The 17072-nt window shown below is 39.5% G+C and overlaps 2 protein-coding genes and 1 pseudogene across 2 annotated transcripts; all 3 read right to left on the bottom strand.

The window, feature by feature from the left end:
- Positions 3797 to 5714, bottom strand: LOC18782843 (phenolic glucoside malonyltransferase 1). The gene has a single exon (XM_007215292.2). The coding sequence runs from the start codon at positions 5333 to 5335 to the stop codon at positions 3959 to 3961; it is 1377 nt and encodes a 458-aa protein (XP_007215354.1). The 5' UTR covers positions 5336 to 5714; the 3' UTR covers positions 3797 to 3958.
- LOC18782726 lies at positions 6777 to 14858 on the bottom strand (annotated as a pseudogene).
- Positions 14976 to 17040, bottom strand: LOC18782893 (phenolic glucoside malonyltransferase 1). The gene is made up of 2 exons (XM_020560204.1): positions 16949 to 17040; positions 14976 to 16704 (listed from the first exon to the last, which is right to left on the bottom strand). Exon 2 carries the CDS (start codon positions 16591 to 16593, stop codon positions 15214 to 15216), a length of 1380 nt encoding a protein of 459 aa, XP_020415793.1. The 5' UTR covers positions 16594 to 16704; positions 16949 to 17040; the 3' UTR covers positions 14976 to 15213.

Genomic DNA, 17072 nt, shown 5'->3' with positions numbered 1-17072 from the left:
TGATTACGATGCTGATGACGTGTATGAACCAAATCCCAAGGATACGGCCCTAACACGAATTTATGAAAAACCAGTGGGGCCAAATGGAGAACCAGTGCAGCATGAACCGTTGGTTAGAGACGGTAGTTTCATGCCCCGTATGATTGATTGCTACACGGAGATGCAATCGTCGTATATTCATGAACACCGTCAAGTTGACTTGATGGAGCATTTATGGGCGGTGAAAGGCAATGAAGGAAATGAAGGTGAATGAAGTGAAGTGAAGAAGTTGTTTTTAATTTATTATGTTTATGTTGTATGTTGTTTATTTTTTGTGCTTTGGTTGTGGGTTGTTTATTTTTTATGCTTTGGTTGTAGGTTGTTTATTTTTTATGCTTTGGTTGTGGGTTGTTTATTTTTTATGCTTTGGTTGTAGGTTGTTTATTTTTTATGCTTTGGTTGTGGGTTGTTTATTTTTTATGCTTTGGTTGTGGTTTGTTTTTTATGTATGGAATGTTTTGAATAAAAAGGATTTTTGTTGAATATTTTCTTTATTGACTAAAAGAAAAGCAATACAACTAATAAAATAAAATACATGAATTAAACAAAACAAAAAATACAATGAAATCAAAGGCAAGTAAACTAAGACATGAAAGGCAAACAAACTATTTTAATGGTTTCCATCATTTAACCAATCCGTATTGCTAGGTCCATCGTCACGAAAAAGTCTTCGTCTCATAACATCCCTTCGTTCTAGCTTCCAAAATTGTTTTGTTTTAGGGGACATATGGCTTGTATCCATGGCCATGGTTTCCCGATCTTTTTTTTCAATGTTTTGTTCGCGTATATACTCCCTTTCTTTGCGTACAATACTCCCTTTCTTTTGCATATTCGACTTGAATAGCCATATCGTGCTCTTGTTGTTTCAAGTCCATTTCAATTCTCATGGCTTGGTGCTTTGAAAGTTCCTCCAAAAATTTAGATGCATTCTTGCTAGAATTACTCCCTCTATTCGCCTTCGCCGCCTTTCTCCCAATAGGCCTTGCCTCCTTTTCAATGGGTGAGTCTTGACTCATTGGGGAATTCATAGGTGAATCCGATGCTGGCGTCTCATGAAGTGGAGTCTCGTTCAAGACTACCGTCGGACCGGTTGGAATAATTTGGAATCTCTTACAAGTCTTCACCACCTCCCAACAATGGGTATGGTTGAAACTTTTTTTCCCTTGCCCCGTAGCACCAAACCACATTTGAGCTTGCATAATCTATAAAAAAAAATTAAATGGAAATGCAAGAAACTTTAAAAAATATTGGCAATGCAACATGTAAAAAAAACTAATGCAAATTCAATAAATTTAAAAAAAATGCAACATGTATAAAAAAAAACTAGAGACATATTAACAAAATATATAAATTGCAAGAAACATTTAAATAAAAATTAATATGACATAGAAATTAATAGAAGGAAAATGACAAATAATTTACCTCACTGCTAAGTTTTCTCCGCTTCGATGCTTGTCCATCGCTTTTGCTAAGGCATTTCTCCATTTCGCCAACTCTTTATTAAGAACTTTCCACCTACTGGATAATGCCATTTCTGTACGTGTAGAACCAATTGCCCTTTCACAAAATGCTTGATGAATTTTTTTTCACATATGAGAAAATTTCATCTCATTGCCCATTACGGGACAATGACTAACTTGGACCCAAACCTCACACAAGCTAACATCTTCCATCATGCTCCATGCCCCTCCATTTTCATTAGAAGAACCCATAATATGATAGAAAAAAAAATACAACTTCAAAGTGAAAAAATATTGAATAGAAAGTGAATAAATTTTGAGGAGAAAGTGAACAATAGTAGAAGGAGAAGAAAATATATGAGGATTTGGTGTTAAAAGTGAAGAGTATTGGTTGGTATTTATACACAAAAAATTCAATAATTTTTGTGTATTTTTTTTTTTTAAAATTCGATTTTTTTTCAATTTTTTATTGCAGAAAAATTGGCTGCCGTTGGATTGAAGAAAAAATTCGAATCGGAGCGACCAGAGGCTGCCACGTGTCAAGTAGCCGTTGGCGACTACTGTAGCGGTGAATTCAAATTTTTTTTTTAATGTTGGCGCGTGCATTGCACGCGCCAACGGTAAAAAAAATTTGAATTCAGGAGGGCTGACGCCACGCTGGCGTCAGCAATGACATCATCGCCCTCGGGCCCGAGCTCGGGCCGAAATCGCCTTCGGACCTGCCCTGTCTGGTGGACCCCACGCTTGTCCGGGCTGCTTCTTCACTGCTGGACCTCCTTTTTTTGCCCAAACCCCCCCCCAGCCCGAGTCCAGCTCCCACTGCTGGACTTGCTCTTAAGGATGCGCTTTGTTGTTTAAAAAAGCAACTTGCCTTAGAAATAATAGAATTTTTTTGTTGTGGAGTTTTTCTATTTAAACTCCGTACTTCTCTTTGTTTACTCTTTATTTTAAGTCTATCCCAATTTTTAATTCAAACTTTTACAATTTCTAAGAAAACTCCACTATCTTTCCAAATTACCCCTAAATACACACCCAGAATAAAATAAATTAAAAAACTCATCATTCCCACCCCCCGCTATTTTGCCCCTCATCATTCTACTTTGAAGCGTTGTGATTAACAGCTAATTTCAGCTATCATTACTTATTGTAAAACAAAGAGACTCACAGTCTTTACCTTCCTTGAGAGGCCCTGATCAAATTCTTGCACAAAATTCAGAAGTTTGCTTGGGAAAATTAGCAGGTGGTCTTCCTGATAACGACTTTTCACATTACAAACCTCAATTGACGACCCACAAGCCACTATTTGCATACCGTATTTAGGTTTTGTGAAGAGAAGATGAGAGTATAGTAGATTTTTTGGATTGAAAGAGATGAGTAATCTAACAATAATGGGGTGTAGAGGAGTGTGTTTTTCTAAAACTTAATATGAAGAGTGGTGGGGTGTGTGTATAGATGTATTAGGGTTAAGTATTAAGTTGGATGACTTTTTTTCTTTTTTTTTGTCTTTTTAAGAGACTAATTACTTAAGTATTAGGGTGAACAAAAAAAAGTGTAAGATTTAAATAGAATTTTTTTTTTTTTTTTTTTGGATTTTGGTAGAAAATAATTAGACATGATTCATTTAATGCTCCTTCCTTTTCACATTAAAGTTAGAAATAATAATATAAATTCAAGATAGAAATCAGTATAAATGGGAAAAGTGTACTTAGTTTTATTGTTTGCATTGCATTTCACTCTATGACTATAGGGAGATCACATCCATTGCATTTCGCATAGTCTCTACCTTTTGACAGCCCAATGGCCATTTCAAAGTCCTTTAAAATCAACAATAGTTGCTAAGTTATCATAATATGAAAACTTGTCGTGGATAATTTTTAATTATTTTTTAATGTTGTTTTTATTTTATTTTTAAAATAGATGGTTTGAATTCGTGAAATACAATACTGAGTGAGTCTTATAAAAGTGTCTCTCAAATAAGCTTATTCGAGAGATCCCTCAATAAAAGCTCCCTGTACATATATAATCAATTAAATATAATTTAAATTATAAACTAAATAGATAACAAAACATTTAATTTCCCAAAATATTAATATATATATATATATATATATCAGTCCCGATTTCTTGGACTACACGGGTCCAAGAGATTTGTGGTCACTCACCGTTGGATGTAAATTCAACGGTTCACTCACTCTTGCACTCTTTTTAAGAAATTTTTTTGAAACGTTGGATGTTACATCAAACGGTGGATGACCACAACCACAGTCCCTGTGGTTCAAGAGATCGGAGCTTATATATATATTTAAAATACTATTTCATATATATATTTGAAATTATTATTCCAAATGATTGTCGAGAGCATACAAGGTTGGTCTACTATTGACCAACGAATCCCAAATTATTATTCCAGAAAATATAAAGTGCAAAAAGAAAATGTTGTTGCGGAAGCTTCATGCTCTTCAAAGGTTTCGAAGACCTTTAGCAAATAGAGAAGCAAAAACGTGCATGTCGTGTTTGTCTAAAGCCAACCCAACTTCAATAGCCCCAGCACCAGTCTTGGAATCTGAAAGGGAGATAGCTCTGTTTCTATCTATGGAAACAATCTCAAACTTCTTTGGTCTTCCCCATCCAAAATCAGTATCATAAAATCCGAACCGATGTGAACCAGAAATGCTGAGCATTCTTCCCTCGCTCACAGCAAACAACCTTGAAACCCAATTCTCTGCCCCATCCAAAACCCCCTTCTCCAAACTTTCTTTAGCCTCACTAATTGCCTTCACGGCGACAACCAACCCATCTTCTCCAAGCAAGCCTTTCGTTTCGGCAACTGGTATACATCCTGCTATGCAGTTTCCGAAATAGTTTGCTGGTATAGGAGGGTCCAAGCGAGACCTGCAGTCCATGCTAAAGATCAGACGTGTTTTGTCAGCTTTTATGTCCTCTGCCTTGACTACACAAACCCATGTATAGGCACAAGCTAGAGTGAAAGTTGACACATGAACTGGTTTCTGCTCTGCCATTTTAGCCTTGAACGATTGCCTCAGTGTTTCTATATCTGCTCGTGTGAATTCAAAGGTGCCTCGGATTGAGTCTGGTGGTGGTTTCATCTCCCAAAATATTAAGCTCCTATTGTTGGGACCGTCCTTATTTTGATAGTCGTTGGAGTAGATTGTTCCAAGCTCAGCTGGATCCTGAATGACTCTGTCATAAAATTGTTTCAGCTCATCAGGTAGCACTGAATTAGATTGATCATCATGTTTGCAAATGTGAGCCCATGATTTTACAAATAAAGTTGAACTCTTGCCATCTAGGACTGCATGGTGCATGGAAGTTCCAATCGAAAAGCCACAGTTGGGAAACACAGTGATTTGCAATGCCAGCACTGCAGCTTGTTCATGAGACGTTTCCAATCGGGGTACAAGAGGATGGTACTCTGTGGCTTCAACGAAGTCACCACTTGAAAGATGGTAGAAGTCAGCACCAGACTCTGCTATTGTGAGCGAAACAGTGTCGCCTTGGACATAGTTAAGGACGGGTTTTTGGGAGTCTTCAGGCCAAGTGAGGTTTCCTGCCAGAGGTAGAAAGTGCTGGAGGGTGTAAGAGAGTGAGGCTTTGAGTTTTGGGACAAGTATGGAGTCAAAGAAGAGTGGTGTTGCAGAGGAAGTAGGCATTTCGTAGAAATAAAGGCTCTGGACCGGCGGAAACCTTAACCAACGGATGTCGAAGAAGGTAAGGGGAAGGGAGCTCGGGGACGCGAATGCACCGGGTGAGGGTGGGGGAGGAGGAGCCACCCTGCAAACTTCAACTACTGTAACCGAGCTTGTTGGTTCTGCCATTGCTAAATGGAGATGGATCCTTTTGCCCTCTTTTTATCACTACTACTAGACAGGTCAGGTGGAATCTGTCCAAGTGCTTAGTGTTGTACGGAGGCGTAGTATATCAAGCAGATGCAAAATTTGACAAATATAAATAAACCAATAATACACATGATTTATACTAGTTCGAATTCGTAGCCTATGATTTGAGCCAATACACCCAATACACTCTCAAACATTTGAGCCAATAAAAAGAGGAAACAGCAAAAATAGAAGAGAAACTTACGAACTCTTCTTGTCATTCACAAAGTTGCTAGCACACCCAATAGGAAATGGAGACAAATATAAGGCAAACACCGAATGATCAAAACAACAAGAAGTGCAGTTGTTGTATGCACTGCAGCACCGTAGAAGCATACGAAAAAGGAGAATTTATTCTCTCTCGTTAAGAGCAAAAGGACGTGTATTTGGTGAAATACAAAATGGGGCTGATATCAGGCCACGCCACACAATAGAAGCCACAAAACCACACTTGGTTTGGTATATCATCATTTTCAAGTTTTAAAAGTGGGGGATCACCGTACCGGTAAATGTCACCACTGGATTGGTAATCAATTCATTCCGAAGGCTTATGTACTAGGTGTTAGTACATATAGGTAAATGTCACCATTGGATTGGTTTTCAATTCGTCCAACGCCGTACGTTTACTACTTATCACCAAACCAACCCTAAACCCTAATGAATTTGACTTCCTGTTGTGTTCAAATTATAGACTTGATTACTCATATGAATGACTGACTTACTTTCGTAAGGTTCTAAGAAGAATAGCTTAAGAAGTAAGGATATCTTAAAGAGTAAATATCTTCATTGCACTTCCTATAGAATGAGATGCATATGAACAACCATAAATGAAAGTTGGCAAAACGTAACTTTTGGTCATGTGGTTTACCGCTTTTATCACTAAGATCCCTGTGGTTTCAATTTGATCATTTTTGCCCTGGTGGTTTTCAATTTAAACAGTTCAAGTCCAATCTCCAATTTTTGTCAAATTAGGTTAACTGCTGTAACTTGTTGAGGGGAATCCGCATCCTATATCACTATTCATGAATGGCACTAGTCATGGAACTTGAATACAGAACATAGGAAATAGAATTTAAACACCTACCTGAATGGCACTAGGCCCCGTTTGGTTCATGGGAAAGGAGACTTGGGAATGAGAAATCAATTGCTTTTCCATATTTGGTAAGTCCAGGCATGAGAAATCGTTTCCTGACCCATGAGAAAGTATGGGGAAAGTGAAGCCATTCTCCAAACTTGGGTTTTGTTTTCCCTCATCATGGGAAAGTTTGGGAAAATGAGCTAATATCAAATAAATATTTTTCATGACAATTTTGTCCCCATTAACAATTTAGAATTACAATAAATCATTAAATGCATTGTTTTTTTAATATGGGTATAATTGAAAATTTATACATGGGAAAGGAAATAAAACAATATCTCTCGGTTACTTTCCCAGCATTACCAAATTTGGGAAATGAATCTTCCATTTCCCATTACTTGGAAAATGATTTCCCCTCAAATTCATTCCGTGAACCAAACGGGACATTCGTGGAACTTGCAAACAGAAACTCAACAAATCCAAAATAGTATCCCTGCAGCTGCACACACAAATATGTCGGAAAATCTATATCTGAGCAGGAGACACTTCTGGCACGGAAGACATCTCACATTAGAGACTAACCTTCGTATTTCGAACTTGGATACCTCCTTGCTTTATTGGTCCAAATTTCTTGAATTCTTCCTCAAGCTGATCAGCCGTCACATTTAAGGGCAAATTCCTTACGTAAACAGAAAAACCCTCAACTACAATAAATGCAATTTCGTCATTATAGAAAAGCAATTTGATGACTGAATTCAGATAAATGCACATTTACAAATTATATTTCAGTTATATGAAGATTTTCAAATGGAAACTTGCAAATATAAAGAGAATAAAAAGGGAGAAAATTCAGAAAAGCCTAGCATACCTTCCTCATTAGTATCATTACTCCCTGGGGTACTAGTGCTAGTTGGCGCTGATGCTTCAGGCACAGAAGCAGGTGGAGCCGATGCAGGCAAATTATTCTCTGCTTTCTTAGGAAATAGAGAAGCAAAAACCTCCATGTGATGTTTCTTCAGAACCAAGCCAATGTCAACAACTCCACCTCCATTCTTGCCATCTGAAAAAGTGATGGCTTCTCTTCTACCTATAGGAACCACTTCGGTACTCTTTGGTCTTCCCCACCCGAAATCAGTATCGTGCATCTTAAACTGATGTGATCCAGCAGTGGTAAACACTCTGGAATGATCAGTAGTAGCCTGAAGATCAGATTCAGAAAGGTACAAACTTGAAACTAAGTTCTCTGCCCCATTCAAGACCCCGTTATCCAAACCTTTTAGGGCTTCACTGATCTCATTTACAGCCACAGAGAACCCATCTTCTCCCAAAAGTCCTTTTCTTTCTACAAATGTTCTGTGGGAACCGAATTAAATTAGAACCCTAGGTCAAATAATTTCTTCCATTTGGGGATTATTCGACCTAATTGGGAATTATTCAACCTAATTGGGAGTTACTCAATTTAATTGGAGATTACCCAAATAAATGAAATGTTACCTAATTAGGTTGAGAATTGATTTAATTCCTACCACAATTCCCAATTAAATGAGGAGTTACCTAATTAAGTTAGGAATTTATTTGATTCCTACCACAATTGGGGATTTGATAGGGATTTGATTTACCCTAATTAATCAAATCCCTAATTAATCAAATCAATTCCAAATCGGGGAGGAATAATTCCTTTTCATCTACAGAATTATTCCTTTGAAACCCTAGCCTCCGAGACCACTATAAAAGGATGGCCACACATAAGGGTTGAGGTACGTCTGAAATCTCTACTAAAAACTCTGAAGAAAATTCCTCTCAAACCCTAGCCACCTTCTCTCTCTTTCTCTTTCACATATGGCTCCGCCCGCTCGATTTACACCATAAACATATCTCCGTACCCTATTAGCTATTGTTTTCTATACAATTCAATTGAACTAATTTAGGCATCGGAGGGCCTTTGGCCAACACTCCCCGGGTGTGGTCCTCTTATTGGTTCTATTTTGCAGAGAGAAAGAAGTGGCGAAGAAGAAAAGGGAATCTACCAATCGAATATTCTTTTGGGAAAATTTGCTCCTACATGCTCCCGTTTGCTTGGTATAGGAGGGTCCAAGCGAGACCGACAGTCCACGCTAAGCACCATAAGTATTTGGTCGTCTTTTATTTCTTCTTTTTCTTCTTCTTCTTCTTCTGCTTTGACTAAGCAAACCCATGTGTAGGCACATGTTAGACAAAACGTTGACAAATTTAGAACAGATTGATGATATTGTTGTTGTTTCTTGATCATGACAGATTGCCTTAGTGCTTCCATTTTTGTGCTAGTGAATTCAAACGTGCCTCGAATCGAATCCCGTAGCGTTAGAGATTTATAACGGGTGGCAACCATCAAGCTTCGGTTGTTGGGTCGTTGGTCCATATTCAGAAACTGGTTCAAGTAGATTGCTTCGAGCTCGAGCACAGCTGGGTCCTGGATGAAGACCCTTCTGTCATAAAATGGTTTCAGCTGATCATGCAACAAAGTATCAGGTTCATGTTTGCATAAGTGGGCCCATGATTTCAGAAACATGAACAAAGTTTTGCATCAAGAGATGCATGGTGCATGGAAATTCCAATGGAGAAGCCGCTGCTGTTGGGAAAGAGAGTGATTTGACAAGCCATCACAGCAGCTTTTTCACGAGATATTGCCAATTGGAGTACAAGAGGATGGTATTCTTTGGCTTCAATGTTGAAGTCGTTGCTTGAAAGACGGTGGAAATCAGCATCAGACTGGGCTGTGTTAACCACGTCTTTTAGTTAAGAAATTGTTAAGTCATCATGTGCAGCTCATGTGCTCTCTGTTAAGTCTGTTAGTGAGAGTTAGCTGTATTTGTTAAGTTTGTTAGCGTAATATTAGGAGATGTGCAATGTACTAAAGCTGTGCTTTTACCATTTCATTTACACATAATCAAAAATACAGAATTACAAGGCTATTTTCCTTCTTGCTTTCTCTCTTCCTTCTTCTCTTGAAATCCCTAAATCTCATCCTCTTCTTCTTGTAAGATGGTTTCAGAGCCCATCGTGGCTTGACACTTTCAATCCTCTACCGATTTTTCTGAACTGTCTCTTCGCTGTGCTATTCTCTTGCTCTGTCTCTATTGTTCTTTCCTCTTTTCTATCTTTTCTGTTCATCAATGGCGACTTCTTCTTCTTCCTCTTCGGTCAAAATTGACGGTTTTCTTGGGATGATTACTCTTCTTCTCAAAGACGATAATTTTCTCAAGTGGGGTTTTCAATTGGAATCCATTCTTCAGGGTTATGATTTGTTTGGGCATTTTGACGGAACTGAAGTTGCTCCTCCTCGCTTTGCTATTGTTGATGAGGAGGGTGTTACATCTGAAGTTACTGCTGCTTACAAGGAATGGATTTGTACTGATAAGGCTTTACTCAGTTTGCTCATTGCCACTCTCTCTGATGAGGCCATAGAGTATGTTATTGGCACCAAGACTGCTCGTGACGCCTGGTTAAGTCTTTCCGATCGTTATGCATCGATTTTTAGGAAACGAATCAATCATTTGAAGACTGAATTACATATGGCCCAGAAGGGTGGAGATTCGATCGAGCGCTTTCTCTTGCGTCTGAAAATGGTCCTGACCAATTAGTTCAAGCTGGGGGTTAAGGTGTCTGACGATGACTTTATGATTGCTACTCTTAATGGCCTCCCTCAGGAATATGACGTGATCAAGACGATTTTGATTGCACGGGATTCTCCAATTTCTTTGAAGGATTTTCGCGCTCAATTGCTGGCTGCAGAGCAAACCGCAGAAGCTCGATTGGTTCCTCACTCTGCGATGTTCGTCACTCTGTCGTCTTCGTTATATGCTTCTGTGAATGCTATAGGCGTTTCTAATTCTGGTATGGGTTTATTGCCTACTCCACCTTCTTTACCAGTTGCCTATATGGGGTCCTATGATCGTTCTGTTATGCCTTCATTGGATCGCAATTCTGGTTCAAGACCTGTTCTTAGTAACAATGATGGTTTTAGTCGTTTTAACGATCATCAGCATTACGGTATTGCCAATAGTCAGCATGGAGGTTTTTCTGGTTTCACTAATCATTCTGGTTCTGGAAGAGGCAGATTTCAAAGCAGAGCCTCTCCTTCATCTTTCTCAGGAAATCGATTTGGTTCCAATTTTTCTCAGAAATGCAGTTGTTCCTGAATGTCAGATATGCAGCAAACGGGGTCACACAGATGCTAATTGTTATTTTTCCATGAGGTAAGCTCTTCTAGGCATGGATCTTAGGTTATTGAATGTCAAATCTGTGGTAAGAAGGGTCATGGAGCCTTGGATTGTTTCCATAGATCCAACTATGTCTATCAGGGTCAAGCTCCTCCTTCCAACCTTTCCGCTATGACTGCCCAAACTTCCTATATGCCTGATCAAGTCTGGATTGCAGATAGTAGGGCTTCTCATCACATGGTGTCTGATATTTCCTCCTTAAGTCATGTTGCTCCTTGTGAATCTACAGAGCAAGTGATTGTTGGTAATGGAGAAGGTTTGAAAATTAAACACATTGGTACTACTGCCATTGCATGTGCTTCTACTTCTCTTAAAATGCCATCAGTATTTCATGTTCCACAGTTATCTGCTAATCTCTTGTCTGTGCATCAGCTGTGCAAAGATAATAATTGTGTTATCACCTTTGATGCTTCTGGTTTTGTGATACAGGATCGAGTCACCAAGACAATCCTTCTAAAAGGTCGGAGTAACAACGGGTTGTATCCTATTCCCTCTTATGTATCCTCTCATTGCCTATCCAAGAAAGTAGCTTTGCTTGGTCAACATGTTAAGTCTTCAATTTGGCATCACAGACTTGGCCATCCAACGAATGAAGTGGTGCAATCAATGCTTAAAGCCTCTAATCTTCCAATTTGAATCCCTTGTGTTCAACTCGTCTTCAAGGGAAGATGCAATGGCTTCCATTTCCTGTTAGACATAGTAGGTCTGAAATTCCTTTTCATACAGTTCATAGTGACGTATGGGGCCCTTCCCATTACAAATCTATTGCGGGTTACAGATATTTTGTTTCCTTCCTTGATGAATGTATTGGATATTTGTGGGTTTATCCTCTTTTCAATAAATCAAAAGTTTTCTCCAAATTCCTACAGTTTCATGCTTTGATACAAAATCAATTCAGTGCTGCTATTAAGCGTTTTTAGAGTGATGGTGGTGGTGAGTTTCTTAGCAAAGTTTTTACAGATTTTTTGGCTTCCAAGGGAATTGTGCGTCGTTTGTCTTGCCCGTATACTCCGCAGCAAAATGGACTGGCAGAGTGGAAGAATAGGCATATTATTGAAACAGCCATTACCCTGTTAACTACAGCAGCCTTGCCAGCTCAATTTTGGTTTCATTCTACTGCTCATGCTGTGTATCTTATCAATCAAATGCCCAGCTCCGTTTTACATAATCAGTCTCCTTATTTTCGTTTATTTAGTCATCATCCTAATCTTGCTTCTTTGAGAATATTTGGTATTGTGGTATATCCGTATCTAAGACATTATTGTGCATAAGTTACAACCGCGAACCACTCAGTGCGTGTTCTTGGGATATTCACCTAGTTACAAAGGAGATAGTTGCTACAATCGAATTACTACAAAATGTGTAATCTCAAGGCATGTTCTTCATGATGAAGCTGTATTTCCTTTTAAGCAAATTAACCCTGGTATATGTTGGCAGTCTTCTCTGTTTTCTTCTACTGCATCAGTGGCTCCTGTCATTGTTTCTCTGCCTTCAAGGCTTTCTCAAGCTTCTCTTAATTCTCAGGATCCATCGTCTCTAGCCTCTGATACACAAGTATCTACTTCTCAGTCCCAGTCCATCTCATCTACTCCTGGGTCTTTATCTCCTATCCAACATCAAGCTTCGTTGGATGAACAACAATTACAGGTTATGTTTCCGTTTGAGGTCTCCAATGTTTCCTCTTCTTCTGTTAGTACTCCGGACTCATCGGTTTGTTTAATTCCTATCAATGATCATCCCATGATTACTCGGTCCAAAAGCGGTATAGTTCAGAACAAAGAGTTCCCAGATTATCAAGGTTATTTTACCTGTCTTCATGCTATTCCGGAATTAGATGAGCCTTCTAGTTTTAAGGTGGCTTCTTTTTCTTCTGAGTGGAGGCAAGCTATGAAAGAGGAGATTGATGCTCTTCATATGTAAGACACATGGATCTTAGTTCCTAGTCCAGGTGATAAAAATATTATTGGCAGTAAGTGGGTTTATAAAATAAAGAGAAATCCAGATGGTTCAGTGGGTAGATATAAGGCCAGACTTGTTGCTCAGGGGTTCAGTCAAGAGCCTAGTTTTGACTTTGGGGAAACCTTCAGTCCTGTTGTTAGACACACAACGGTGAGGTTAGTATTAAGCATAGCTGCTATGAACCAATGGAAACTACGACAACTTGATTTCAAGAACGCTTTCCTACATGGCGATCTTGAATAAGAAGTTTTTATGAAACAGCCTCCTGGTTTTGAAGATTCTACTCATCCACAGTTTGTATGTAAACTAAAAAAAATCTTTGTATGGTCTTAAACATGCTCCAAGGGCATGGAATGCTAAATTCACAGGTTACTTACCTACTCTTGGCTTTAAATCTTCACATTCATATCCAAGTCTGTTTGTGCAGCATATTGGGAATGATATTATCATTCTACTCCTATATGTTGATAATATCATTATAACAGGTTCGAGTGATCAGTTGATTCAAAGAGTGGTTACAGACTTAAGTGAGGTGTTTGAAATGAAAGATATGGGGCAACTCACATTTTTCTTAGGTCTGCAGATTTCCTATAATTTCTTTGGTGACATATTCGTGAGTCAAACTAAGTATGCAAAGGATCTACAACATAAAGCCGGCATGAGTTCATGTAGAGCCTGTGCAACACCTTGTAAGCCACACACTCAAGTGTTACAGACTGACAGTGAGTCCTTGGCTGATCCTACTATGTTTCGTAGTCTCATAGGTGTTCTACAGTATCTAACATTTACAAGACTTGATCTGGCTTATGCTGTGAATCATGTGTGTCAATATATGAATAATCCAACTGAGGTTCACTATTTTTTGGTGAAGCGTTTCTCAGATATGTAAAGGGTTACATTAGAGTATGGAATTAGTTTTACAAAGGGTCCTTGGCAGCTTAATGCATACAGTGATGCAAACTGGGCGGGGGATCTCAATACTAGAAGGTCTACAACCGGATGTGTAGTATTCTTGGGTTGTAATCCTATCTCCTGGCAGTCCAAAAAGCAAGGTTCTGTGTTTAGGAGTTCAATAGAGGCAGAATACAGGGCCCTAGCAAACACAGCTGCTGACTTGTCATGGATTCGACAAGTTCTCTTGGATCTGAAGATGTTTCTGCTAGATGCTCCTATTATGTACTGTGACAACTTATCAGCACTGGCTTTAAGCTCAAACCCAGTATACCATTCTCGAATTAAGCATTTGGATATAGACTTCCACTTTATGAGAGAGAAGGTACAAAGAAAGGATCTTATTGTGCAGTATATATCTACTGAAGAATAAATAGCAGATGTTTTTACAAAGGGGTTACACAATCCCATTTTCTTACAACACTGTCTTCATCTTAGACTGAGGAGTTCAACTGGGTAGGGAAAATGTTAACCATGTGTTTTAGTTAAGAAATTGTTAAGTCATCATGTGCAGCTCACGAGCTCTCTGTTAAGTCTGTTAGTGAAAGTTAGCTGTATTTGTTCAGTTTGTTAGCGTAATATTAGGAGATATGCACTGTACTAAAGCTGTGTTTTTACCATTTCATTTACACATAATCAGAAATACAGAATTAGAAGGCTATTTTCCTTCTTGCTCTCTCTCTTCCTTTTCTCTTGAAAATTGAAATCCCTAAATCTCATCCTCTTCTTCTTGTTAAGAGGCTGTGGTGAGCGAAACGGCGTCGCCTTGGACATAACTGAGAACGGGTTTGTGGGAGTCTTGGGGCCAAGTGATGTTTCCTGCCAGAGGTAGAAAGTGTTGGAGGGTGACAGAGAGTGAGGCTTTGAGTTTTTGATGGAGTAGAGAATCAAAGAAGGGTTTTGTGTCAGCTAAGGCAGAGGAAGCCAAAATTTCGTAGAAGAAAAGGCGGTGGAAGTGTGGAAACCTTAGCCATAGGAGGTCGAAGAAGGTTAGGAGAAGAGAAAACTCTGCAACATCTGGTTGTGGTTGTGGAGCTACACTGCAGACCCCAACTAGTTTCACTGAGGTTGAGCTTAGCTCTGCCATTGGACTATTGGAGTTAGAAACTATTGACCATATCTAATTCACAGAAAAGCCAAGGGTTGGGCGGACCCACAGTGCCGTCCCCTTGGAGGCCGGAAAAGTGGCTGGGAAGGTGCTCCGGCGACCCCTTGGAAGCTTGGTGGGCGAACCAAATATGCCCACCAAGTGTTTGACGAAACTTCCCAGCGAAAAGAAACAGACTGGTCCAAAGAATAACATGTTCACAAAGGTCATTATTGAGAGCATACAAAGTATGTCAACTTCTATAGTTGACCAAAAAAAAAGCACTAGGAAGTTTATTTGATGCAGTACATAGGAAAAGAGACGGACAGAGCCACCTGCACCTGGTCCAAAGAAAAACATCATCACAAAGCTGATTGTCGAGAGCATACAAAGTTGGTCTACTATTGACCAACGAATCCCAAATTATTATTCCAGAAAATATAAAGTGCAAAAAGAAAATGTTGTTGCGGAGGCTTCATGCGCTTCAAAGGTTTCGAAGACCTTTAGCAAATAGAGAAGCAAAAACGTGCATGTCGTGTTTGTCTAAAGCCAACCCAACTTCAATAGCCCCAGCACCAGTCTTGGAATCTGAAAGGGAGATAGCTCTGTTTCTATCTATGGAAACAATCTCAAACTTCTTTGGTCTTCCCCATCCAAAATCAGTATCATAATTTCCGAACAGATTTGAACCAGCAATGCTGAGTATTCTTTCCTCACTTCTCACAGCAAACAACCTTGAAACCCAAGTCTCTGCCCCATCCAAAACCCCCTTCTTCAATCTTTCTATAGCTTCACTAATTGCATTCACGGCGACAACCAACCCATCTTCTCCAAGCAAGCCTTTCGTTTCGACAACTATCATACATCCTGCTACGCAGTTTCCAAAATAGTTTGCAGGTATAGGAGGGTCCAAGCGAGACCTGCAGTCCATGCTAAAGACCAGACGTGCTTTGTCAGCTTTTATGTCCTCTGCTTTGACTACGCAAACCCATGTATAGGCACAAGCTAGAGTGAAAGTTGACACATGAACTGGTTTCTGCTCTGCCATTTTAGCATTGAACGATTGCCTCAGTGTTTCTGTATCTGCTCGTGTGAATTCAAAGGTGCCTCGGATTGAGTCTGGTGGTGGTTTCATCTCCCAAAACATTAAGCTCCTATTGTCGGGACCGTCCTTATTTCGATAGTCGTTCGAGTAGATTGTTCCAAGCTCAGCTGGATCCTGAATGACTCTGTCATAAAATTGTTTCAGCTCATCAGGTAGCACTGAATTAGATTGATCATCATGTTTGCAAATGTGAGCCCATGATTTTACAAAAAAAGTCATACTCTTGCCATCTAGGACTGCATGGTTAAAGGAAGTTCCAATCGAAAAGCCACAGTTGGGAAAGACAGTGATTTGCAATGCCATCACTGCAGCTTGTTCAAGAGACGCTTCCAATCGGGGTACAAGAGGATGGTACTCTCTGGCTTCAACAAAGTCACCACTTGAAAGATGGTAGAACTCAGCACCAGACTCTGCTATTGTGAGCGAAACGGTGTCGCCTTGGACATAGTTAAGGACAGGTTTTTGGGAGTCTTGAGGCCAAGTGAGATTTCCTGCCAAAGGTAGAAAGTGCTGGAGGGTGTTAGAGAGTGAGGCTTTGAGTTTTGGGACAAGTATGGAATCAAAGAAGAGCGGTGTTGTAGAGGAAGTAGGCATTTGGTAGAAATAAAGGTTCTGGACCGGCGCAAATCTTAACCAACGGATGTCGAAGAAGGTAAGGGGAAGGGAGCTCGGGGACGCGAATGCACCGGGTGAGGGTGGAGGAGGAGGAGCCACCCTGCAAACTTCAACTACTTCAACCGAGCTTGTTGGTTCTGCCATTGCCAAATGGAGATGGATCCTTTAGCCCTCCTTTTATCACTACTACTAGACAGGTCAGGTGGAATCTGTCCAAGTGCTTAGTGTTGTACGGAGGCGTAGAATATATGTGACCTATATCAAGCAGATGCAAAATTTGACAAATATAAATAAACCAATAATGTGTCCAAGTGATTTATACTCGTTCGACTTTAGTCTATCATTTGAGCCAATACACCCAATATACTCTCAAACATTTGAGCCAATAATAATACTCAGATTCTTGCTCGCAAACAATTATCAAAAGAGATCTAAAACAAACGTACCAAGCAACTCATAAACAACAAGAGGAAACAAGAAGAAGAGAAGAGAAACTTACGAACTCTTCTTGTCGGTCACAAAGTTGCTAGCACACCCAAATAGGAAAGGGAGACAAATATAAGGCAAACACCGAATGATCAAAAGTTGCAAGATAAAACTAAAGTCGTTGCTGAGTTGTCGCA

The sequence above is a fragment of the Prunus persica genome, chromosome G3 (genome assembly GCF_000346465.2).
Source record: "Prunus persica cultivar Lovell chromosome G3, Prunus_persica_NCBIv2, whole genome shotgun sequence".
Taxonomy (NCBI): Eukaryota; Viridiplantae; Streptophyta; class Magnoliopsida; order Rosales; family Rosaceae; genus Prunus; species Prunus persica.
The sequence above is the reverse complement of the archived record's forward strand: the minus strand, read 5'-3'. Positions and strand labels throughout refer to the sequence as shown.

Excerpts from the sequence above, each read along its gene's own strand:
- LOC18782843 (XM_007215292.2), bottom strand. The coding sequence starts at position 5,335 with ATGGCAGAACCAACAAGCTCGGTTACAGTAGTTGAAGTTTGCAGGGTG.
- LOC18782893 (XM_020560204.1), bottom strand. The coding sequence starts at position 16,593 with ATGGCAGAACCAACAAGCTCGGTTGAAGTAGTTGAAGTTTGCAGGGTG.